The 27,660-nt window shown below is 38.6% G+C and overlaps 1 protein-coding gene across 4 annotated transcripts in view; it reads right to left on the bottom strand.

The window, feature by feature from the left end:
• The window catches only part of AP1S2 (adaptor related protein complex 1 subunit sigma 2), a 29,825-nt gene extending 2,609 nt beyond the window's left edge, over positions 1 to 27,216 (bottom strand). Inside the window, exons 1-6 of one of the 4 annotated variants that reach the window (XM_057375110.1) lie at positions 27,058 to 27,216; positions 25,868 to 26,046; positions 18,672 to 18,780; positions 17,636 to 17,773; positions 10,925 to 11,018; positions 2,431 to 2,970 (exon numbers count right to left, since the gene is read on the bottom strand). In XM_057375110.1, the coding sequence (XP_057231093.1) occupies positions 10,974 to 11,018; positions 17,636 to 17,773; positions 18,672 to 18,780; positions 25,868 to 26,046 (471 nt within the window). In that variant the 5' untranslated portion in view covers positions 27,058 to 27,216 and the 3' untranslated portion in view covers positions 2,431 to 2,970; positions 10,925 to 10,973. Of the gene's footprint in view, positions 1 to 2,430; positions 2,971 to 10,924; positions 11,019 to 17,635; positions 17,774 to 18,671; positions 18,781 to 25,867; positions 26,047 to 27,057 lie in introns of those variants that run through there. The other 3 variants (XM_057375111.1, XM_057375112.1, XM_057375109.1) reach the window with 3 other exon arrangements.
• Between the last annotated feature and the right edge of the window lie 444 nt (positions 27,217 to 27,660).

The raw sequence follows: 27,660 nt of genomic DNA on the forward strand, positions 1-27,660 counted from the left end.
AGGGGATACTGTGTCCATATGGAAACAAACAGCTTTAATATCAAGAGTATGAATAAACTTACTTTAGCATCCTAAAACAAGACATGTCATGCAGCAGAAAAAAAAGGCAGATAACAGTTAAGGCAGCCAACAAATTATTTTCCAACTGCTTTGCAAATATTGACTAGAAAACGAATGTCAGTAAAATACAAAATTAGACACCTCAAATCTCACAAATAACATCAGAACACTGTCTCTATCAACTTTGACTATGTGGCACAAAATTAGCAGGTTTACTATCTTCATTCAGCTCATGCATAAGGTGATTGAGCAGTGAAAGAACAAGCTACAATACTTTAAAGGCAACTTCATTTAACAGTTGATCAGGGTTTGGAACAGGCTACCTCTGCGCATTCTGAGATGGCTTCTAAAATGCAGCAGCAAATAAGAAATTAAAATTAAGTGGCAAGTTAAACCTGAAAACAAGATACTTGGTGTAATAAAGATGTAGTGGTAGCTTGGGGATTTTTCCCCTCACTGATGCAGTATTAAAATACTCTTAGAACTGTGGTGACCTTGACAAAGCAAGACAGRATGGCAGGATTCAAGATTTACATGTGTATTTTACCAAATCCCCAAAAGGAGGTATTGACTGAAGAAATGGCTATGTAGCATTTTTAACATCACTTTTTGTATTATATTCCTAGATTCCTTTGTTGTGTTCTTTTTAGAAGACACACACCTCCACTACTCACCAACCTAAGGCATTTTACTCAATAAATCCTACACTGTTAACTAACTATGGCACCAGAACTCAAGAGAACAGTAAAAGAATACAACTTCTCGAGCATTTCATGGTCTTCAAAGTATTTGTAATAAATCCACTTTTCAATTTTAAATTTATTAGACAGCAGTGGACATTTAAGAGTCACTCAGRGGTGAAACAGGATATTTACAAAGTTACCTGAAAACAAAGTTCTTTATAGCTATGAAGAAATACACAGCAGTGCTGCCATCATTGTTTTTAAAACAGTTTTGAATTAGCAGGGAAGACAAAAATACTAAGTCTGAGATKATTTTTCAGCAGGCATATGCTTAAATACTAGATTTCTTCAGGTAAATCATGGTCATTGGCTAAGCATTAAAAGCAACCAATTTCAAGGACATTAGTTACTTCTCCACAGATACATCACCCGTAGAAGTCAGTCATATTTTCTTTTTTTTATTACTACAGCAGTAACCTTGAGGCAGATGKGCCTTCTTACGTGCTCATCAACAATATCATCTCAAGGAACACCTAAAGGCTAATGTCTTTTGCTAGAGGAATAACTTCATCAATTWTTACTTTAAAGAAACAAACAGAATGAATTCTATTACGTTTTGTTCACATTATTTGTTTTCGTAAGTGTCAAACATTTTATCMAATTCTTATGTAAAACATTCTGCAGTGTTATATACTACCTGCAGTTCAGAATCACCCAAGGCAAACAACACAAATTTGAAATATCAGAACACAGATGAGGAAAAAAGTCATTCACGTGAGACAAAAGTGCATGCAATACTTTATTTCAAACATGCCAGAAAAGCTAATTCATTACCTAGTCATTTAGAAGCAAGCAGCTGTATACAGATAACAAGAAAAACAGCATCTCATTACAGCTCAATGCACAGCATTTTAAGCCAACAGGCATGAAATAATGCAGGCTAAAGCAGCATTAACCAGACATCCAAACACATTGTTAATGGCTTACARAAAAAAAGGCAAACTTGGAAATGGAAAACCACTCCTACGATCTTGTTTTCTAAGATTTCAGAATGCTGCAAATCCAATCCAAATCTTTGGCCTAATTCCCTAAATCTACCATTATMATGTCAGTTTATCATTTGGAAGGTAGTGCATTACCACATATAGAACTAGCTTGATTCATCTGAGTAACTACCTCCTTGATTAATTACGAGGAAACAATTTTCAGAATCATCACTGGGTTTAGGTTACAAACAGGATGCATTACATGTCCTCTCACTGCCCACTTTTCAACTGAATGCACTTACATTCACCCTCGTGGCAGTTCTATACAGAAGATAGCCTGCACTTAAAACTGAAAATGCCAATTTAAGAAGGTATATTGCAAAGTATACTGTCAATGGACTTARATCTTTCAAACCCTAACCATTAATGGTTGGATTCAAAAAGCTTAAAGGTCTTTTCCAACCTTAGTGATTCTATGATTCTATTATTCATTTGTAAAGCAATGATACTGTTCTCTCTTTCAGTGGCAGCAACTGTTTAACTACTCACAAGAATGTTCTGAACATTTAAGTACAAATGTTTTCATTTCAGATCATTCTCTTTGACCTAATCAATTCTGCCTGCCTCCTTTTTTTAAGGCCAGTCACACTATTGTGCCAGTCTTCAGAAAGGGATAACGGTATTTGCACCTTTAATTAATTAAGATGCATGGTCTACACAGAATTTCATTCAACATCATTTAATACTTGGGTGTATACACATTTCACATGATACTACTCCTTCCCTATTTTCTCTCTAAGTCTTAATTTCATCTACAGACTTTAAGTGTATGTTTAAATACCACCACAACCTATTTGAAAGATAAACAAGGGTTGAGTAATGTTACAGTRTAGGTAGGTGCTGCAGTATATAGATGTTTAGCTCAGAAAATGCTACAGAACTTTAAAGCATAAGACTTCAAGCTTACACACAATAAAAAAGTTATACCATATGCCAACAAGCACAAGTTTTGTTGAAATGAGACATGTGAAGACACAACATTGTAAAACAGAGGGGGAAGAGGAAAGTACAACAGTAGAGAATGGTGGTGGCATTCTATTAGATTCAAGATGACTGGATTCAGCAAGCTGATGATAATGTTCTGYCATGAGTAAGTCACAGGTCTAGCTCCTCTGAAATTCTGCATGCATGATGAATGAAGCCATTTAGTACACTGGTACATTAAAGTATTCATGACGTGGCTACAAAAGAAATGTACATATTCTTATAACATAATAAAAAGGTGGACAGATATGCAAGAAAACAAAAATATTATCTCACTATTGTATCTCTGACATTAAAAGAGCATTTGATACAGAAATACAATATTGTATTTTTGACTACTCTAGATTTCCAGGGGGGACAGTGGTRGGGAGAACCATCATTTTACCCCCCCATACTTGCATGCTGTGTCCAACAACATAGAGAACAACTTCACATCATAAATACTTTATTACATAAGCTCAGAGCTTCTTCTCAGCCAAAAAATGTTTAAAGCAGAGCTACTACTCCAGAGATAGACCATCCTATCTATTTTTTGCACCATTCTTGTCTTTGCATCAGGCATCGACTGTTGGCTTCTGTCAGAAACAAGCACTGGGCTAAGTGGCATCTGACATCACCACATCTGCTTTAATRAAACACACATTTAGAGGTACCAGGCCTCCAGAACACAGCTGTGAGCAGCACCGGACCAGGGCAGTACAGCAGTGGCATTACTGGTGACAAAAATTACATTTYGTAGAAAGAGAGTCTGTTTAGAAAAAGGGAGGCACCTGACACACCTCTCAAAGCAAGCTAAATTTTTGTTGCTTTTGAATTATGCTGCTGAACTCAATACACTCTTTTATGATTAGCATGAACATTAGTATTAAATTTGCTGAAAGATGAGCTAGAAAGAAAGYAATACCCAATTTTCTGTATTAAAATCAGAGCCCTAAAGACACATGATTTTTTTAATGGAGTAACAGCCATTTAGGAGCATCAGCCATAYATATGCCCATTAAACTTTTTCTGTGGTGAAAACACACAAAACTCAACTCTCTGCAAGTCAGTTTCCATCTTTCATCCTGTACCAATTACAATCTTCAATCTATTTTAGTATCCCATTTCCCAGAATGACAGAAGTTTTAAAACAGAACAGAGAGAGTTCCCATGGACTTCTAAACTTGTCTCTTCTGTGCCATCTCAATTTATTCACATGTCCAAGSTAGCGTGTTTTTAAACTCTACTCTCACATTACAAAAAAACCACAACAAAATATCCTAGAAGCTTTACATTTTTCATACCATTTCTCAGTATCAGTAATCTGAAGATATGTCACAGTAGTTTAAATTATTCCGATCAAGATAACTACAGATCCAGGAGTTCACAAWTAGCACCTATATAACTCTGTGGCAGTTGCAAATAAGTTTTATGATACATGCTGTAATTTTTATATTCAAAAGAATCTCGTGTATAATGAAGAATTACAAATGTAAATTTTAACACTTAACACCTCTTTGCATGGTGTAAGTAAAATGCGTCAGTCTGCATTAAAAACAAAACGCTGTKGCATATTACTAATTGGAAAAGGCATTGCATGGTGATAATGTATGTTATTAGGGAGTAGGAGTTTTGATTAAAAGGAAGAAAGTACTAACTTTAGAATTCCTGGAGCCTCCATAGACTAAAATTTCCAGAGAYGTTCTTATGGAAAACCCAGGCTTTACTTGCACTGGTGACTGTTCATGAAGACAACTGAAGCAGAAGCATACTGTAATAATCTAAAATGCCCAATTTTTATCTGGGAAATATACGCATACATATGATTCCCCTCTTCCTTGAAAAAAACTCATGTCTTCCACTGCTCAGCATTAGAAAAGAGCAGCCAAAGTTCACGTCTTCAATGAAATGCCTGTTAAATCTCGTAACAGATTTCTCCCTAATTTTACATTAGYTCTCTGGACAGAAAGAAGAAGAAGGAGAGGCAGCTCATTTTCTGACAGTCTTATGAGGCTGATTACAACCCACTGTTGTTGTATTCAAGGATTATGCGTGTACACATTCTTTAGCACACTCTTTGGCCTGAAAACACTAACCACATGTCCTTTTACGTAACTGTAAACATCAACAAATAAGGCCATGCAAGTGTTCATTTAATTTTTATCCACTTGTTACCTTTTCAGTACTTTCCAAACTTGCACAGTCCCACACAGCCCAGGGGTATTCCCCACCCTGTTTGTATTTTCAATGGTTCATAACTTGAGGAATTTGCTGTCTTTRATGCTAAAATCATGTTACACGAAATTAGATGACTGACTCAAATTACTGTTGCTGGATTAGTGCCTCATCTTCACAGAAACTTACTGTTTACTGATAAAGAAAGATAGATTGTCTGGTAACAATAGGAAGAAAGGGGTTATTTCACTCCTGGTGGCTTTTTAGTTTACAGACCATGCAAACACCACCTGCAATTAGACCAGCAATAAACTGATGTTGTAGAGGTGAAACTAAAGGATTAAATGGAAGACAACAGTAACAGAGCTTTGAAGTGATAACACAGCACTGTTTGAGATGGAAAACACTGGAGTTCCAGTGAGGCCTCTGTACCCCACCAAGGACACCTGGGCCCATCCCACAYGGAGGGCCTGGCACTGTGGGCAGCCTGACAAACAGCCAAAAGGAAAATGAAGTTTTGACAAATTATTTTCCATCACAGAACCACAGTTTCATCCCATCGCAAAAGTTTCAACCATGACTTTTTTCTGTGTTCCCCACTACACTGTYTCCAGAGCAGTTGGCCTGCTGGTCTGAATACCAGGAAAGACAGTATGGGGAAGGAACAGTTGTCAAATTCCACAGTCAATATCTGTACTACCTTGCCTTCCTTCAGTGGGAATGTGCAGATCTCAAGGACATGCTTCACAGGCTCGCTTGTTGCCCAAGATACCAACCTAGATCTAATGAGTTCCTAAATCAGTTGATCTAGAAACTAGGGAAGAGGCAACAGTATCCTAAGAGCACAATGAAGGGCAAATTAAATTGAAATACCACCTCTAAAAAATCATCACTTAAAAATTTTGAAGTGAACTGTTTYATCTGACTTTTAACATGTAGGTCTTAGATCCTAGTATTTTCAGAAAGTCACAGCTCTACAACACAAGCTGCACATTGTGGAATTGTAATGTTTTAAAGTTACTAGAATTAATCTTTTTCAAAATGACACCCGTGTTTACAACTCATTTTAAAAAGCTAGCAATACTCTCTGAAATTGTCAGCCTGAGTCACTGGAGATTTTTTAAATTAGAAACATGGTAGAGTTGATTTCAGTAAACAGAACTATTTAGCCAGTCCAACTCAACAGACATTTTCTCAGAGAACTCTGTCATGACCCAAACTAATTAAAAATCATAACCAAAATAAAATTAGAAGGGACATAATTTAATCCAGTCCCCCAAACAGCATACCTATAGCTTTACTGAGAGACAGTTCACCTATTAAAGGCATCCAAAGATGCCTTTTTATTGCACCCCAGGCAATCTACTTAAATGCTACATTATCATCACCACTGGAAAATTTGCCTAACGTCTATCTTGAATTAGCTTCTTGCTGCAATTTAAGGTATTTTATGTCTGTAGTGGACAAGAAAACTGTGTTATTTCCTCAGGCAAGAGAGAGAAAAGAAATTATTTATGTCCAAATGAAACTGTCTCAAGTTTAGTGTTTTGCAGTGCTGCCATTTTACTGATGACGCCCCATGGCAGCAGCACAAACCTCATGAATACTTGGCATGACTTCTTTTTCAGGGAAAGTTTCCTTAGTTACTGTTTTAACTTCTTTCCYGTCAAAACCAGAACAAAGCCTATGAAGGCAAGACATGTTAAACTGCAGACAAAAATTACAAATGCAATCTTTTGATAAAGACTTGTTTTCTTCCTCACTCTAGCATCTAACAATCCCTAGCTCAAACAACAGACAAGACGCAGGACCACGGAGTGTACGGAAATTTGGGAAGAATTCTACAGAAGCAGACWATGGGAAATCAAGAGGCCAGGATGRGGGCTTCTGTTTAGAAAAATGAARCTTTTGCAGTAGGAAGAGATTAACATTTAACAAACACTTCCTTAGCAATGTTTCTGAATCGTTCGTGTTCTTACTTCTGAATCGTTATTAGGAAGTATTTCTAATGAACGGCTGCTTTAGGAAACTACTGCTCTTCACTTGTCTTTTCAAGGATTTCAAAACAGCAGTAACTGTTTCACCGTCTTTGGTTAGCTAACTATTCGGAAACTTCCACTAGATAGAAGACTTTGAGTTGGAAAGGATCTTTTAGATAATTTACTTCCAACCCTGATGCCATGGGCAGAGACACCTTCCAATAGACCAGGTTGCTCARAGCCCATCCAGTCTGGCCTTGAATAGTTCCACTAGGATATTTTTACTGGGAAATTCAATTTTTTACTTTCAAAAGAGTGCAAAGTGTTTTAACAGAGAGCCTAAAAGAACTTTCAAGGTCTTGAACATCTTCAAAGACAAGTATTAACTAAGATGCTCTCACAAAAAAAGGAAAAAGAACCAACCCAAACAAAAAGATACATCCTACAACAATGTTAACTCCTGGTCAAGATCTTGTCTGAAGCTTCCTATACACAGAAAACAAAGAAAAAATCTTCAAGATCGATGCAAACCGGTCCACACAATTTTCGACTAGGGTATGAAACAGCAGTTTGTCCTGTAAATGTTATTCTGCAAAACATCCTAGCATATGCACAGACTTTGCTCTAAACCATCACCCCCCACCCAGCCTGGAGCAGAAGGGCACAGCGAAGGTCAGCAGCGGCCTGCCGGCTTCTCTCCCATGGCACAAGCAGAGGGATCAGTGGAAGCTTTGTGTACTATAACCGGATAATAGCAGGTGCTTCCTGCTCTTAGCTGCTACTCTGATCTGCCGGCTCAGAGGTGATAATCGCCCGGGGAGGCTCTGCTTCACATGTGCCAATCAGTTGCTACGCAGMGAGCCAGGAACAATCGACAGCCCAGCCTTTAGCAGTAAGGATGGTTCTAAGAATCCATCAGAGGCTTCAYCTCACCTCCACAAAAACACAAATGCTTTAAGCACATATTACGGCTGAACACTTTGTGTTGTGAAGTTAGAGCCAAAATTATTAAAAATCACTGAGTTCTCTATCGGATTATCTGACAGTGTCTGTATGTTTGGCAGACTGCCAAACTGCGCACACACGGATTCATGGATGTTTTCTTCCAGCACTGCAGATACAGGTTTGCATTGCTTATTCTCCTTTGCTTAAGGAAGCATCTCTTAAACTGCAGGGCTGTATCTCTGAAGGGATGGCCTGAAAATACTGCTGCAACAAGCCATGTCACGTCCAATATTATACAGCTTCCATGGCAATGGCATTTAAGCATCTCTCTTCTTTCCTGGTCCTGCAGCACTTTGTGTTCTTATAATTGTTTGGACAAATGTTTGCAGGCACAAGTTGCAAACGTGGGAAAAAAAGATGCTGCTGACTACATGTTTTTAGAAAAAAAGCAATTTGAATTGGATCAGTTTAAATGGATCTGAAATCCAGTTCTAGAATGGTCATATAAATAGGTTTCCTGGCACAAAGGAAAGAGTGAGAGAAAGGACAACTGAAAACTCCAAAAGTCAATACTGCTGCTGAGGCTCCTTGCTACACTCCTATGACTCAGGCCAACAGCAGGGGTGCAGCACAYGATAAGCAAATTGGAACCTACCTATGCAATCTGACTTGGAGGTTCAGAGCAGACAGTGAGTCAGGACAAGATGTGTGGAACACCGGCTTTTTAAAACACTTAGATACTGTGATTTAAAATAGGATGTAATTTAAGCTGCACTATTAGCTTTAGCAAAAGTCCTGGCTTGCCAAAAGCAGCTGCTTTTTACTTCCCTGTTCAATGCTTTCTTCCTCCTGGCACTTCGCTCATGCTGTGCTGCATGAAGCTCAAATTTTAGCTAACAAGCTAGGAACCCCAGAACCACAGGGCAAGTACAACACGAAGGATCAACACAACACGAAGGTGGCAAMAAGAGTCACTGTCAGCATGGGCTTGGGTGATGAGGAAACCCCATCCTGACTCAGGATCATGACCTAACCACTGTAAAATGCTCTCAATAGAAAGCACAATTTCCACATAGTACAATTTGAATGTACAATATAAAGATTTCACCTGGTTTTTCAATATTACACAAGCCTTACAATAAATTTCACCACATTCTCTAGGGAACTGACTACTTCTGAATAGGTAGGTGGTTTATTTCAATTGCCACACGGAACATGCAGTAATCAACATCTTAGTTTACAAGCAAATTCTCTAAAAAAGCCATAAAAAAACCCAAATTCTACTAATTCCAGGTTTGGTTATGCCTCATAGAGTAAAAAGGATTAAAGTAATTTGAAGTTGCATAACCTGTAAGTTAAATATCAGGTTAATCCAAGCACCAAAGCTATGAGTCAAACTCCTCCCCTTGCCCGAAGGCAACCTCCTTTACCTCAGGAGATCTTTCTTTAACACAGATCACCTTCATTCCTACATACAAGCTGCAGCTCCTTACTCCAGGCAAACATCTCCCATCTCTTAATACGTGCAACCATCTATCTGTCCCTCTCCACTTGCCCCAGCAGAYGGCATCTCCATTTCTCCCTATTCGGAGGAACCACAACATCTTCRTAAATTAATGTCTGAACCCAGAGACTATTCCTTCGCTCCTTCCACGGAACAGTAAAGGCCAAGAAGTGGCATTCCATGGCATCAGATAATGACACTGAGTTTAATTCAGTGGGCACAAAGCACATTTCTYCAACTAAAACTATGCTGATACACAGAATTCACCTCGGGACAGACTATAGGCAAGCCAAGTGGAGTCACACAGAATTCTCTAAGCCTCACCTTGCATGTGCCCAAATTGGTCTTTCTAGCCATCTAAGACACCACCAAATAACAAAAAAAAAGATAAGAGGACAATATAGGTAGCTTTTTAAAGTTCTAATCACAAGGGAAGTTTTACAGGCACAGTATAAATACTAACCTCACTATGAGAATCACACTCTTCGTACATGAGCTTGTTATTATGAAAAACAGGGAAAAAGCAGTAAAAATGAGGAAAAAATGTGGAAAGTATCAAACTTGAGCACATAGGTTTTTCTTACAGTTGTTTTAGCGTATGTTCAAGCTCATACAAGAAATTCTTTTTTCAACAAATGACTTGTTGGCWGCCCTAATTCTTCAGGTCTAATACACAGGCAGGTTACTGGCTGTTACCCTCTTCCCAACACAGATCAATGGCTGTACCATATACTAAGAAACTCTTAAATGGCAARAACATCCATACACCAACTGTGAATTTGGTTTTAAACATGTTACAAATATTTTTGCCTACTACAATTATTTCCTTTTATCTGGAAACTAAATCCTGATATTTACAAAGCTGCACATGAAATTAGCTCTATTACCACAGTTCCACATTACAAAAACCAATTTGTTTACTGAACTTGTTTATCATTGTATCAAATAAGCAGAAGACTAATTAAGTTTTCTCCAGCAAATCGTTTTCATGAGTGTTTTAAACTTGCTTTATGCAAAGTAAAATCTTACCTTTATTAGAAGGACTGCCACAACGTATTCCACTTATGCTTTGGACAAAAATATGTTGCAATGCACTATATATGCAAATAAGCTTTGTTCTGTCATGCAGCATCCGGCATTTGATATACAGTCAATTGCAGCAGCACCCAGTCTTTTTAGGGCCCATTWTCTTTGCACAGCAGATGTAAACAGCTCTTTTTCCAATAAACACATGTTTACATGGGCTGATTGTAAGTAAACAAAGCCAAACATCTGTTTAGTTATTAGCTCTGGTATCCATTTCACTAACTTGCATTATCCCACTTAATTATTAACACCAAAGAAAGCCAGTAGAAGTCAGACATTTCAAGTTGATGCGGTTAGTACATAAAAGGAAAATAAAAGGAAACACTCAAAGCACTCTTCAAAGACCATCATGCAAGTGTTGCAGAAAGTTAAGCCCATCACCCATTTTCTGTTTACCCTTGCAAGGACTTAATTACACGTGCAGCAGTCTTTGCATAGCACCCATTTAATCCATGCCACCAAAATGGTAAATTTGGTAGTTACCAATCATTTAGATGGGGTCAAAAGGGCTAATGCCTTAGATTGCTCTTAATCATAAGATATCCTCAGACAAACCTCCCCAGTCTTCATTCTGGCTCTACAAACAAAATCAAGCAGCAGTGAAAATGTAATACCAACTACTAAATTAAAAAAAAAAAAAAACAAAAACACAAAAACCCAACACCCACCCAATCACATACCACTTATTTACATTTAAAATAAGACTTTAAAACATTCTAAATGATATACAAAAATAAATTCAGTTACTTCATTCAAATCTGTTTCAGCTATTGCTACTCTTTAGGTTAATACACTTTTAATAAGTCTTCCTAAAAGTCCACTGTTAAGAAAGCAATAGAAATGCATCARTAGAAAACATCTATTCAAAGACTTCAAGAAGATGCATTAAAAAAACTCCCAAGTTTATTTTTCATTTCTTAACCAGATAAAGGACACTGGTACCTTAAAAGAGTAAGTTGTACAGAATTCTTTAGAAAGCTTCAGTTATGCTTGAAGGAATATGAATTCAAAAATTTTATTATTTTTAAAGAGTTTAAGACCATTTGTTCATAGTTRGAACAGACTGAGAATGTAACAGAATAGGATGCTAACAAATTTACAYATATTTAATTCAGTGATTAACTGTCACAGTGTTTTTATTAACATTGATATTAATATAAGACTAGTTTCATGAAGGAAAATAAATTTCATTCAACCTATATCCTTGAGTAATAAAAACATTTCAAAAATCATATTAAGTCACCATTGTTACTTGCAGAGCAGTCACTTTCATGTCATATTCCTTAGTGCAAAAAGTTCAACGTTTTCACTTTAATCAAAATCAATCCATCTGTTAATCAAACATAGATTTTTCAAAGAATTGTGAACAATAGGTCTTCTCAGTCTTTTTTTTTGCCTTTTAATATCAAATTTTCAGCATAAAATTTAATATACACACTTTTATTGTATCTTGATCTCCATCACCAGAACTACTACTGTTGCTAGACAGCTTGGCAACAAAAAATATAACTTCTTCCTTAAAAATAAATAAAAGCCCTAAAACACATACCAGCAATGTGCCCAACACCTGCACAATACACAGAGAAGACCACAAAGAAATGAGAATCTAAAACCAAACACAACAGGATGCCTCCTGGGCACATTCATACTCTTTTTAACTAATATTCTCTGGAACTCTAAAACCATCTTCACAGGCAGTGAAAATTCTAGGAAAGGGTAGCAGCACTGCAACATGACACATCAGACACAGAGTAAAAATGGAATTTTCTCCTCACAATCTCAAGATACAAACATTAACATTGCTCTTTTCAACATTCTGCTACATCCAACGAACTTGTTCTATTAAAATGCAGATTAATGTGAGCATTCAGAAAAAGCACCTGATTTTGAAGATGAGGTTCTCCTTACTGTCAAGCAGCCTTCTGCAATTTTTTATTGAATTTCCTCTGTTTATTGATGAGAAGCACGTGACTAAACTCCTGAGAACAGCTATGGCACGTGCAGCACAACTAAAATTTTCATTGTATCCCCCTGACACAGTGYTTCTACTGCTGAGGACAGGAGAATGCCTCTGGAAAACAATCTATCAATTCACTGTACAGAATAAATACATCTTGATTGGAATTATAATCTACAAAGAGTTCAGTGTATTGTTAAAACACCCTCATAGTTCTACACGAATTCCTTAGATCAATGAATGATCAAGTTCCCAGTCTGAGAACTGATCAGTACTGGAAGTTTCATCAGAGAGGATACTGAATACTTGTAAGAGAGCAAAGACTGCTTATGCTAATTTCTTACTTATAATTAAAACTTTTTGATGTTTCAATTTGCAAAGCTTAATGAATGTATATTTAACACTTACATAAAGACTCCTTAAYTTGTTGAGTCTTAAGAATATCTGATTTCTTTAGATTTTTTATTGTAATRGGATTAGTCACATTTTACATGTATACACACGTCAACAAACAAACAAACAATAACAAAAAAGAACAACAAAAAAACACCAGACTGAGCATGGGAAGAGATCAAAGCACTCAATGCCACTTTTTCAATAAAGTATTTAAATCTTGAAGTGTTAACCTCCACTTCCCTCATTACTACTTGGAAAAAAGAGATGCAGGTTCTACTGTTCATCTTCTTTAAACATGAGAGTGTAATTTGGTAAGAATTTGCAGGAAAGCCTACTACACAGTGCAAGGAGGACAGTTTAGAATTATCTATTAAAAATACAGAAATATCAAGGTTTACAGAGCCATCTGCTACTATTAAATTTACAGTCTTTAGAGGTTTGTTCCTAAGAGCTGGATGCAGCACTGCAGGTGGTGTCTCAACAGAGCAGTGCAGAAGGGCAGAATCCCCTCCCTCCACCTGYTGGGACACTGTTATTGATGTAGCCCAGGGCATAACTGGCTTTCTGGGCTGCAAACTCACATTGCCAGGTCATGTCCAGCCTCTCATCCACCAGCAACCCCAGGTCCTTCACAGTTGCTCTTAATCTGCTCACCCTCTAGACTGTACAGATACCAGGGATTGCACTGACCCAGGKGCAGCACCTTGTACTCAACCTTGTTGAACTTTGTGAGATTCCTACAGGCCCCCTTCACCAGCTTTGTCCAGTCCTTCTGGATGGCATCCAATTCTTCACGTGTGTCAAGTGCACCACTCAGCTTGGTGTCACCTGCAAATTTATTGAGGGTGCACTCAATCCCTCTTTGTCACTAATCAAGACACTAAACAGCACTGGTCCCGTTATTGACCCCTGAGGAACACTACTTGTCCACTGGGACACSAAGCCATGGACCACCATCCTTTGGATGTAACTGCTCACCCATCAAATGCACCTCTCTTGAATTTAGAGAGAGCAATGTTACAGGAAACTGTGTCCAGATACATGACATCTGTAGCCCTTCCCTTACCCACTGATGTAGTCGCTYTGTTACAGAARGYCACTGGGTTGGCTGTCCCAAATTACATCCCTGTTCTCCATGTGCCTCAACACAGCTTCTAGGACAATCTGTTCCATAAGCTCTCCAAGTATAGTGGTGAGGCTGACAGGTTGGTAGCTCCTTTCTAYCCTTKTTTAAAATGGGTACAAAGCTTCCCTTTTCCCAGTCACCTGGGACTGCATTTGACTGCCATGACTTTTTGAGYATCATAGAACATGGCAAGCACTAACAGCACTACAATCCCTTTCTTCTATAAATACAACATCTTCAGAAACTGAGTTCTGAAATGTGTTTTACAAAAGCATCAGCTACCAAAACACTGCAATTTTTTMTTCTGTGAGTTGGGAGGGATTCCAAATCCGTAAAATAATGAACTAACAATCTATCACTTCTCATTCACAGCAACTCTCATAGGTCCCCATATATATCTTCTAAAATGTAGCTGTAGACCATTATCTGTGCCTAAAATCAAGCAGACACATGCCTTAAGAACTGCAGTGACCAACCGACCACCCCAGCTGACCACCTGAAAGTGAGATGAAAGTTACATGGGAAGAACAGAAGGGAATCAAGGCAGTTGGATCTCCATGATAAGGAAGATTCCATTACTCATTTTTGCTTCACATTCAGAGGAGCACAGGTACAGCCAAGACAAATAATGCCACTGCCAACTTAGGAAGGCAGTCTATTTCAACAGTATATATATTTAAGAGAGAATATTAAGTGAAGACTGAATTAATTGCATTCATTGTGGTAAGTTTCTCAGGAAAATGGTAAGAAACAGATGCTTACAAAGCTGTTTCCTAAACCACACAAAATCCCTTATAGTCCCACCCACTGGAGGCACATATATCAGAATTTTCTTTTGCCAGTGCTAATGACAAAATGAAGAAATTTTGGCAAATTTCAAGGACAACCTAATACCTATTATTATGCAAACCTTCCAACCTATGGCTTCCAATAAACACATCTTCAAGAAGAAAATTCTCATGGCATATGCAGGAAATTCACCAGATTTTCATTACCAAAGATTCTCATTCTAAAACTAAAASCTTAAATCTATACAGCAACCCTAMGYATCTAAGGCAAGTCAGCCAACATGAACAATTTTGGCACCCTTCTGGATATAGGACAAGGCAAGAGTTTGAAATAGCAAAGCAAATAAGGTTAATTGAGAGCTTATCTCTTATTCTTCATGTGGTAGGACTAGTAAATACTGCCTGAGGCCAAGCTGCAAGAGTATAAGAAAAAAACATTCACATAGTTTTAATTTTTTGATCACTACTGAARTAGTGATAGAAACAAATAAGTATAATTTGTGGACAGACTCGCTGGCCTTTTAATTTAGATTTTTAAAAAATATTTTAAGAGGTAATTATTTAGATGTTCTACAACCAAATACTAAGAAAATACATGAATATCCTACAAAAGAATAGTGTGGACAAAATGGGGAAAATTTATAAAATACTTTTCTGAAATTTACACAGGATAATCAACAAAAACTTTAATCATTCATAGCCAATATTTAGGAGATGTTTCCTACTTCAACTGAAGATGACCAAGTCTGTACAGATTTGCTTTAAAATTTATACATGACTGCTTCGTTTAAATATTACAATTAATGACTCCTTGATTTTAGTATTTTAGGACAGTAAATGACCACAAACTTCCAAGTAYCATACTGAATTACTCAAGCCATCAAATAAAACCATAACAGTTAAGACTTTTTAGAGAAATAAATCAAATCCCCTCTTTTGTATAGAACATCTATCTATCTCTGATAGTTTTATGTCTTAAAAAATTCAAGTATCACAAAATCATAAACAGGGTTATCTTTKAAGTTGTTCCACACGTCATCTGCATATATTAAACTCATGCAACAACACATTGCATCTGTCAATTCCTTTCTCTCAGTATAACTGAGTTGTTCACAGAAGCAAAAACCTTTTAGCAGTGCATGCCTTTGCAATCACTAGTTAAGTATTAAAATCTCTCTAGCAAGCAAGATATAAAATTATCAGCAACATGTAATGACATTCTTTTGAACAGAAGCAATTCTTGAATAGAGTTACAAGAAGTATGGAAGCACTCRAGTTAATTACCTTTTACTACCATTCATCTGTGTACCACTGCCAGTATTGATGACTGACTGCTGATAAGTTATCAGTGGTGAGGGGGTAGGGAATGAATATTTGAACTAAGCACATTCCGGAAGAACTAACAAGAATGCAAAGATGGGAAGGGTTTAAAAAGTTAGTGTGCTTCAGTCACACAAACTGTAGTTAGTAAAGGGACCTCAAACTGAATTAGATGCTCAGACAGTACATCCTGGAAAAGTTCCACAGAAAATACAAGTAGGCAAAGGTATTAAGGACTAATTGATTACTCAGCAATTTGTGCCTCAGCATATTTCTTCTTAACATTACACAAATAGTCACTGATTTTAAGAAAATAAACAGATTATTTCTTCTCCCATCTTTGTAAACTGCAAGACAACTTCTGGTTAAGATAATTCTTTCAAAGAGTAAAGAAGGACTTAAAATATTTAATCAGAACACAAGAAGTAAATAAGTGCAAGTATTTCCTTTCTAGAAAAACAGGGTAGCAAATCTGTGTGCAATGGCTGACCTTGTTCATGACAAGAACTTTAACATGCAGTGGATCTGCCTTTATTCTGAAGGGATTACAAACACAACTACAAGGGTAAAGACCATGTGCTTCCCCATCCTACTAATATTATGTCCAACGGAAGACTACCAAGTGGAACACAGAAGGCTCATAGAGAATTAAGCAATTAATTCACAGGACAAAATAACAAATTTTGTGAAGGTTCACATACAGGGGAAAATAGWGCAACTAGATCTATAGAACTATATAGAATCTAAGCAATGAACTTCAATGCACTTTATAAAATAAAGRTGTATCACCATATGTTCCACTGACTTGCACACAAGACTGATGATTGGCACATCAGAATTTTTTCGTTTCCCTTTAGACATTCAAGGACCTTAACAGTGTACAGTTCAGTAAGAAAAAAAACCAAACAAAATCAAATAAACACAAAATAAACAGCATAGGATGGAGAAATAAGGAGAAATTATATTAAGTTTTCCTATACCATTGAACCCCTTCACATCAAATGTTTTTTAAAAAAATGGTAGACATGCAATCTGTCATTCTTCAACAGTAACCACAAATAACAAAAGCATTCAAAGTGAAAACCAATGGTCTTATAYTTTATTCTATGTGTTTCTATGGCACTACTATTACTGCTTTGTCAGCTTAGAAATGTTCCACAGTAAGCAACCTACAGCAGAAAAGGAGGTCTAAGAACTACTTAGAACTATACCTGAATGAGTCTCAAAGAAGAGAGTCTAGCTTCTGGATTTCAGCAATGAAACAGTAAAGAAGTGAACATGCATCAGGTATGACAAAAAAACTAATGGTAATTAATAAAAAAAAAACAAATGAAAGACATGAACAACACTAAGTTAAATTAGCATGAACTACAATTATCTAAGTATGCACATAAAACAGACACTTGCATGTACTAGCAGAATACAGTCACAGTAAGTTACAACACACACATGCCAAACCACACAGAAAGAGCAGACTAGAATAGCTAGCTAGAAACTACATGCTAAGCATGCTAAAAAGTACCTTCAAGAAGCTTAGAGGAACAGGAGGTGTTTGAGTCACAGCCTACCAAGCTGACACTTTGGCCACAGAAGTTGGATTTGCTTACCTCCTGTAAAAGATCTGCTTGTTCGATGGCTTTAAGAACATTTTTCTTGGAAGTCTCCTGAACTTCCCCTCCTAAAAGGAACTCATCCAGAATGAAATAGGCTTTTTCAAAATTGAAGATGATATCAAGTTCACACACCTAAAAAAAAAAAATCAAGCATTATTGCAAAGTGGGAGGATACTCTTGCTTGAGGTATACTCTCTCATAAAACTTAACTTGTTCACAGCTTCACCAAACTTTACCAACAAGACATCAACTTAAAGCTATAACCTCGTAAAGAATGGGGCAACATTAAAAATGAGTCCTTGGAGGACAAAAAAACCCATCATGTTTTTTGCTTGAGTTAAAAACAGTTAGAGCAACCTCTGAAAAATGCTTTCATTGTTAAAAAAGGTTCAATTCACAGCAGTCTGTAAGACGTGKCTCCTCAAGAGRCAAGAGAATAAACCTATGAAAGTTCAATGCATCCAAAGGCAGCTGACAGTCTTACAGAAAGACATGAAAACAAAAAAAAATAATCTCAAATTTCTTGTTCAGTCAGTGCATTTCATACTCAGGACTATGAAGGAAGGCAGAATGAGCAGCAGTTTTTCTAGGAGTGCTCATGTACATTACTATAGCTGTTTGTGTTTGCTGTCTGGATAAGCAGATGTCTGTCTTGTCTCTCCTTACTGTTCCTGCTACTTCACAACCAACTGCCTCTTTTGGAAGCTKATGTAAGAAGTGCTCACACTAGAGCAGTGCCAGGGAAAAGAAAAGCTTCCTGCTAAGAGTAAGGCTTTATCTGACCCCAAGTGAGACTACTATGAAATGAAATGAAATAAATATAGACAATTAACTGCAGATTAATAACAGTTCTTCTCCCCAATCAATAATTTAATTTTGTATTTTAATAGAAGCAACTGTTGGTTTAGTTTGGCCAAGCAAGCCACACAAAATGTATTAAATGCACCTTTTCAATTACTGTTTGCTTATGTTCTTATAAAAGTGCTGTGAGCATAAAATAAAATGACAAAATACAAAGAAACTAACTCACACTGCCAAAATACTTGTCCAGAAGTTCTACATAGCGATGAATTATTTCCAGAGTTATTAGCTCATTGTCCTGATCTTCAATAGCACAGCAGAAATAGAGGCTTGCATATCTGTAATAATAAAATAATCCTGGTGTTAGTACCTGAGCACAAGCAAAACAAATGCACTTGAGGAGTATCACATTCTCAGCTGTCCTTCACACTCAAGTTCAGCATATTGTTAACCTCAAACCACAGCCAAGCAAGTCCTACCAAAGAATGGCTGAAAAACCAGAAGACACAGGTACAGAAGAGATAGGTCTCCAAGTCAAGCATGACTTCACTCTTTGCCATGCTTTAKCTGACAGAACTAAAATAGCCAAAGAGGTGGTTGGAAAACTAAATGTATTTGATTTTGTGACCTCCTGGGAGAGTTCTGAGATGAGGTACTTTCTCTACTCTCTGTAATATTCATACACCAGTGAGCTGATCACCTGATTCAACATTAAACTTTTATCATATAAGCTATACAGATATTAAAAACCATAGAAAAATGCCTCAAGAAAGATAAACTGAATAAGCAATTAGGGTTTGGTCTTCACAGAGAATTWAAAAAAAAAAWTWAAAAATCCAAAAACCAACACCAATGTCATAAACCCCAATTACTACTAAGTCAGTAACTTAATCCCTACTAACTGYCCTGGCATCAGACTGATGAGAGGCTATCAAATTGTTTCTAGCAATCCATTTCCATCTTAGAAGACAGGGAATTCCTCAAAAATGACTGAGTTCCACTTTAATAAAAAGACCACTCATTTCTACTGTGCCTTACCACAGATTTGTTCAAGTCATGTTTAAAAAAGCRGATAAAAAAACAAAGCAGGAATGAAAGACGAAAACCCCATTTAGTCTTTTCTAATGTGCCAAAACCATATGCTTTTCAGTCACACATGGCACAAACCAGATTTCAAGTACCACCTGTTGTAACTGCTAATTTACATGAACCAGAAACAGCTTTTGTTTACCTCTTTAGAGGGGACAACTGGTTACATCAAGCACTCCGAGTAGCGAAAAAGAAGTGATTCAGATGTGAATGCCAAATTTAAGGTGTGCATTTGTTCTCCATACAGAKCAATCCATGCAGCTTTTAAACATTATGCATGTTTTATCAGCTGGGACTTGTTAGGTTTTTGCTAGAAGTCCTGAAAAAACCCTACTGTATTTTCAGGTATGCTCAAATTTGTCTCCTAGACACTCATCCAGTACCATTTATGATATGAAAATGTCCCCCCTTCTCCCACTCTGCTCWGAATCAAATTGCTATGGCTTCAAAATGAATGATTAATCAGAATAGCTTTCATATAAAATCTTTAAACTACTATAAAATATTACTGTCTATCCTATCAAAAAACATGATGGGGGAAGAGAGAAAGACACCTCCATTGAAGGACAACACCTTTGTTCCCTTGCTCTTTCATCTCTTCACCACAGGGATTCCTCAGCTCATCAGAAGTCCTATCTGAGCAGAGGTTTTGATTTTACACTGTTCTGTTTATGCCTCACTAATTTTTCAAGGACATTTACAGTCATTTTAGTTGCTTGCAAGATTCAATCTAYATAAGGAACCTAAACTATTTTTTAAAGTACTGGAAAAAAAATTATAAAAGAAAAAACATGCTTTCAAACCCACTGAGGAATTTGTTAAGTCAAGCTCCATCATGTTATCATATTTCATTGTAGCAAAAAAGAGCATTGACACATTATTTGACATTTACACTAATAACCAGCACTCAGTCCAAATCCATCTAAACAAAGCTTTCATCACCTTCAGATGAGTAGCGCTGATTAGGATGAAAACCGTTTCCTTACCGKGCATATACACAAGGTGAACCACATACCAGCACACCTTATCAAATCAAATTTGACTCAAGTATTTTAAAGTTTATCCGCATGGGACAGTCCCACCATCCTCCCCTATACTTAAGAGTCTCTCTTGATGCACAAAACTATTTCATAGGAAAAGAAGGGGGAGGAGAGAGAGGGAGACCAACACAAAGTACTTTCCTAGAAAATGGTCTGCTCTCAGTGTCCTCATCTAAAAGAGAACGYAACATACTTTCAAAAGACCGTATTTGGCAGCTAGCAAGGAGACTGCACATTCAAGCTCTGCCAACTGCAGTTCTGGAGAAATAAGACCAAGAAACAAAAACTACTCAGTGGGCATCAACACAAAATGAAGGCCTGGGTATMTATTATTATATGCAGAGAATATTTTTGTATTTATTTTTTAAGTAGAAGCCATGACTAACGGATCTCTACTCAACAACAGAAAACAAATGCAAATTTAATAAGCCTAAATGGCAAATGGTAGAAGAGTATAAACAAGTCATACCAAAGAGGATGAGCATACTACAAAGGAATGTTTCCGATCCAAATTCCCACAGGCAATGGTTTATTAAAATTTCTTTCCGTTGCAGGCCAGGGCTTCAGGAAAAAAGCGTCCACTTACAATCCASAGCAGACACTAGAAGTTTTGCCAAGTGTACAAGTTTACATGTACAGTGTCCACACAAAGACGAGTAGACTGCTCTASTTGGGCTCAGAAAGATTTCTGCTGTGCAGAAACAGTTTCTTCCTAATGAGCCTGACAGAAACTTGTCTTTCATACGCACCAAGCGAAAAGGCAAACCCTGACAGAAAAGTATTTACACAAAAGTAAATAAAGAGCAATCTGTAAGAAACATTCTGGCTTATTCCTAATGCAATTGCAGTCTTTTTTTTTGATCTCACCAAATATTATTTAAATAATCTTCAGAGTCAACTCAGCTGCTTACCCTCATTTAGGAAAATGTTTTATGATAAATATCCTCCGCTTATCAGAAAGGAGATCAAAACCGGAGAGACCAAAAACGGTTTGGACAAAATCACCTAAAAATGTAGWAATACAGGATAAAAGAACAAAAAGGCAACACCACAGGTATAAATACTTCTGAAAATTCCTGCCTTCAGACAGATGGCCTCAGGTTTTTTTTTGACAGGAAACAAATCCACACATCTCCCCACCAAGAGTTGTTCTAATTCAGTAGTGGGAAGTCTCAAAACAGGCAGGCAATGCTTCAGCAGAGTTCTCTTCTGCTCTCACAGGTAGGCAGTGGACAACCTGCAAATCCTCCCAGCTCAGTGGTGTTCTCCTAGATGAGAGAACACCTGCTTGAAGTCATCCCTGGAAATTTGTCACCAGATAAACCTGCAAACAAGCCATAAGTCTGTCCGTATCTATGCCACTTTGCATGTAGATCTTAATTGCGAAGTTTTAAGCTTACAAAGTTTGGTATGAACAGAATCGAACTGTAAATGATAACCAGAAGGCAAAAAAGTGCTCAAGGGAGCCCGAGAATCTGTGGTTTGGCGATAGTTGAGCCAATGAAAACTGGGACCACTAATAAGTTGTGCTAGACAAAAGATTTCTTTCTCATCCCTAAGAAGTTTACACATTTCTTTAAATAAAACATGAACTTCTGAGACTGCAGGACAGAGTCTACCAAAATGAAGCACTTTTCCAGCTTCTTATTTCAGCGAGGCTATAGCCCCTAGCAGTTTCAAAATGAACAAGAATTCTTAATTCTCCAGGAAAAAGCTGCTGCTTCTTGATACTGAGGTCTTCCTAGTGCCAACAAATTAGAACACTGTACAAAGAAGAATTGATCTAATTAAAATTGTCAAGTCCAAGTATCTAATTCACTGTAATCATTGCATTCAGACAGTTTTACAAAGCTACCTAATCAGCACCATAGTAATACTTTTAACAGGTACAACCAGCTCCTTAGTTATACATAAAGAAAAACAGGGATCATGCCAACAGCTGGGCACATCCCACTGGCCACAAGGCTGTACCTTCAGTTCACAATACTGTAAGAGGCACAATACCTGCACAATGGGCTCTGTCATTGCTTCTTTCAGTGGAGGGAGGGTAGAAAGAAAGTTTTAAAACTTATTCTGTTCTAAGTCTTTAATATAACCTCTAATTATGGTTCTGYTGTGCAAAAGTAAAAGACAATTGCCACATCAAGGGCAGCAAAAGCTATGGTAGTTTCATAATATCATATTCCAAATACAGTTCCAAACTGACACATAAAAGCAAAGCCACAACAATCCTTAATCAAATAACTAATCAACAAAGTACCATGAATGCAGTTCAACAAATGCTAACAAAGTAAAATTTATATAAAATCAGTTGCTCTCCAAGTTCTGATCTTGACTGCAATATACCACACAATGAAAATAACTCATATTGCCAGAAGCTAAAATAGAGAAGTCTTCAAAGAAAAAAAAAATCCCATCTTAAGTTCTTTTGTTTAGTAAAATCAGAAATTTTAACATTTAATACAACTTTTTGCCACAGGGGGAAAGCTTCATGAACTTCTACCCTATATGCTCCAAAAACACTGTTACTTTTTAAATGACAAAGTGTGAAGAGCAAACACATTAATTGTGTTTGTTAAGTTTCTAATCAGCTGTCTGCAGATGACTCCCCCTCTGTTTTCATAAAGTGCAATTGTTGCTGGCTTCCCCTATTTAATTTTTTATTTTCCCAGCAAGTCACTTCAAATCTCTATGCTTCTTGAAGTTAGAAGCTCACATCCTTTTTTTAATCTTCTGGTGTCTATCAGCCTGAAAAAACAATCTTCCAACCCAGCTACAGAATAGATATAAGCCAATTCATGAACCATGACAAAAGCTGGGCACCTGTGTTTTGTAGTGCTCAAGGAAAAAAATTTAAGGAGGCAATGACTGAGCCTGTGTTGCAGCCATTTTCAATGTTACATGTATAAAACTAGAGAGAAATAAAAGTCACTTCACACACGTTCAGGTGAATTTTAAGATCCATTTCCTTGAAGATTCAGAAAAAACCCTATAAAGTGCTACAGAGCTAAGGAGGCTAATCAAAATAGTCCAGCAGTCTTAGTAAATGTTAAGTATCATAAGGAAGCTAAAGCTACTGCCTTGCCAACTTTGCATTTCAGATCATTCTGTTCTTGCAAAAGGGACAACAATGACACCTTTGAAGATACTTCTAGTAATGCCAACCATTCTTTGAGCTGCCACATCTAGATTCAATTCTCCTGCACAYAGACAACAAAAACATACTAAAAACAAAACCAGCACTTGAATTTCAGCACTTTGACTTGTAATGGCAATATGCACGTACTTTTACAACTTATACTGAAAAACATTTGCACCAGCAGCTTCAGATCCTTCCCAGCAATAGATCAGACAAGAACAAATCTTAGCAGAGATCCTCTAGAGGTGCTCGACAGGAGCTGGGAGCACCTTCTGCAATTTTGCAAATCACAAAGTTCCTTCAGATGGGTTTATCTTTCAGCCATTACCTTTCCAGCTACAAAAAGTCACCCTTTACAAACAAATCCCACTAGCTGGCACTCATCATCTTTAAGTACAGTGTGATGATGGGAACAAGTCCCACAAACCTAAGAGCTGTTAGTGTTATCAAATATGAAATTTAAACTATCCCCTCTTAATACCCAGTCCTTCTGGTGGTGTTTTAGCCAAAAAAAAAGTTGAGATGCTCATTAGCTTGGTACAAGTTCCTCTTTAGCAGTTTCATAGACTGTCTGTGCCAGATTGGTCTGCAGAGAGTGAAATAAGCTGCTGCAGTCAGCTGTGCACACCAGCAGTCCAGCAGACAGACTGCAGTATTTAGACCATTTTTAGCCAGACATAGACATCTCCCAGCAAATTCCTTCATTCCCCTTGACCACAGGACCCACAATACACTACCAAGATGCAAGAACACCACAATGTTCAGCAATTCAAACAGTCCTACCCAAATTTCCACCATCTCTAGACACAAAAGGACATGGCAAGTAGTTGTTAACAGCAATAAACAGGGAGGGAAAGCAGCCGCGTGGAATCATCCCCTGGAACAGCGACTGCAGTTCAAGACTGGGCAAGGAAGGGAACAAACTACTCATGCCTCATTTTTCTGATTYAGTCCCATGAATACCCAGCTGAAAAAGCACTTGCAGGCACTATCAYTTCAAGAAGCATAGCAAGCGCTTGAGCAAGCTTGTTCAAGAAGTTTTGTGAGGAAATCAAGAGGTGGAAGAAGAAACTCTGCGTACTTTCAGCACAGCCTCATGCATTGTTTATCCTCTTTCCCCCTCGTGTTGAAGAACCACATGCATTAGACAGAACACCAATATTTACATGCATCTATGTACATAAAGCAATATGAAACTAGGACTTAAAACATCTAAATATATTCGATACTGCTCATTTGTTATCCTGGAAAAGTTAAAAACTCTTCATTTCTGGTACAGTTCTTTCTGTCCTAGCTATGGAGAATAYAACTGTATTTACTGTAGGGCAAAAATTATCTACTATCTCCAAGGGAAAACAAGAATGCATAAACCTTCTGAAATTTACAACTAACTAAGGAAGAGAAATAACTCAAGGCTTTGTAGTACCAGCTTTAGCTGGAAGAGATGCAGCCTACCACACCAGTAGAATTAGTATCATTTCTGAGAAAAATTATCATCAGMGCACTACATTGTGATACAGTCTAAAGATCAGCACAAAGCTAAAAAATGCTTGCCAAATACTCCTAGAAAGGGTAGGGACCAACTGAAAAATGAAATTATTGTGAAGAAAATCATACAGTACTTCTCCCAAAAGAAAACTAGCCATGATTTCTTCAATCACAAAAAGCGCCTTTTTGCACTGAAGAGAAAAAAAAAATTAAAAAACCCAAACCAGGTACTTTGAAAAATTATTTTCTTATTTCTATGAAGCTTTAGRGAAACATTACATTTTTCACGTGATTTATAAAGCCACTGTTTGAAGTAAATATAAATTTTTATTACTTATTAAATCTAAAACGAGTACAAATATGAAGCATGCATGTACTGTGTGAACGGAAGGAGAGTACCAAGAAGAACTGCCACTCCTTATGAAAGTAGGAGGAAAGCTCATTTCTTTTCTTCAGTACATTTCTAAATGCATGAGTGATTTCCTACACATGAATGATTCCTGCTTGGTTATCAAATTAGATTCAAGGGAAAAGTCAGTCTCCTTTGTAACCAGCAGAGGGAAGGGGAAAAAAAAAACAACAAAACAAAAACACGCTTCATTATTTTCTTGCTACTTAATACACTGTTTGTGATGTATGGCTATTACGAGGTTAGTGAGACAGAACCACCTTTTGTAGACAATCTTCAGGTCTCTCCATTCCAAGAAGCTGCACATTTTCGGTTTGCGGGCTAATACTGTTTGAACAAGTTCCCTTGTGATTTTCTTCTTTTCTTTGTCAGATAATGGGACATACCACTTCTGGAGTCTCAGTTTCCCCTGGCGACTAAAAAGCAACATAAACTGCATCTGTTGAATTGAAAGGAGGRGAAAAAAGAAAAGCATTAATCTCAGCCTCCGAGTTTCGAAAAGATCTGAGAAAAACCAAACAGGAAGCAAGACGAACATCCAGAACCCAAACTACATCATGTATTTCTACAGCACTGGCAGATGTTACACAAGATTTGGAAGTACCAATAATACAAAGGATTCTGCTGAGCAAGGTCAGTCGAGCCAAAGGCAGAAGAAAGCGCACACAAGTTTCAGAAAGGGGTGTCAGAACCATCGGCTGGCGAGTGAATAGACCCCAATTTCAGACCAGCCACGTCCAGTACCAGTGTGGTTCCATCTGCGTTTTCTATCCAAAAGACAAAAAAAAACACCAGCACAGCAGAGTCTTCCAACATCCAACATCATTTCCAATTCACCGGATTAGAGCCTTACAGGAGCAATTTGCACTTAAAATCTTTCTGAAAGCCTCGGAATACTTTAAAAGACATTAAACCTCCCAGCGGAGAAGTCCTACGGCACAGAAAAGCCCAGTCTTTTCCCACGTTACACAAAAGGAGCGATTAAGTGCTTTCCCTGCGGTCCTATGTTCCAGGTCTCGTTTCCTCTAAAGGAGTGATGTTGCAATTATATTTTAAGAGGAACTTGCCGGGCTGTGTTTTCCAGCAGCTGTAACATTAAATGAAATGGCTTCGGCTTTTTTCTTTTGCCTTTTTGCTCGAAGTTGTATGGGGCTGGGGAAGTTTCCCCGGCAATACGACGGACATGAAATACGATGCGAAAGCCCAGCCTGGTCCCGGGTGACAAGCCTGACCAGCGCCAGCCGCGACGAGCGGCGGCCGCGCCCGCAGCGGCTCCGCGGTGCCAGGGCGGGGGCAGAGCCCCGCAGCCCCCGCAGCCTCCCAACATCCCAACATCCCAACATCCCAACATCCCGCCTCGCCTCCCCGCCAGCCCCAGCACCGCCCCAGCTCCCCCTCCGCGGAGCGGGCGGCTCGGGAGGGGAGCCGGGCTCCGCGCGGCTGTGCTCACCGTGCCCGGGAAATAGCGGAGCTGAGGCGGAGGAGGAGAAAGAGGCACCTCTGCCCAGACCGGCACCGCCGATGCTGCCGCCGCGGCCACCGAGCGGGACTGAGGGAGRGGACGGGAGGTGCCGCCGGCGCGAGCGCGCGCGCGCCCCAACGGCCGCCCCCCGGGCAGGTCGGGGGCGGGGCCGGGCTCGCGAGGGGCGGGGCCCGGGTGGAGGGGGCGGRGCCCGAGCGCCTCCGAACAAAACTTTATCAGCTGCCGCCTGAGCGGGGGAGGGGACCGGAGCGAGCTCGGCCGTCACCCAATCGGAGAGCTCAGCGCACGGGCGCGCGGGAGGAGCGAAGCCGGGCTGCACCAATGAGAGACGGGAAAAGACGGGGAAGGCGGAGCTGGTGCTGGCGGAAGGAGGGGCCCGAGCAGGAGGCGGGGCTTAGGGGCCCTAATCCGCGTGGCCCGAATTGCGATAGGGCAACGGCCGGCGCGGCAACAGCCAACCAGGCGGCGCGGTGCAGATAGCGGTCCGTGAGCAGCCAATGGGCGGGCGCGGCACGGAGCCGGGGAAATGACATCAGTCAATCAGGCGCCTGGAGACTGAGGCTCCTCCCC

The sequence above is a fragment of the Malurus melanocephalus genome, unplaced genomic scaffold, assembly GCF_030028575.1.
Source record: "Malurus melanocephalus ecotype Western Australia unplaced genomic scaffold, MMel_1.1 scaffold_239, whole genome shotgun sequence".
Taxonomy (NCBI): Eukaryota; Metazoa; Chordata; class Aves; order Passeriformes; family Maluridae; genus Malurus; species Malurus melanocephalus.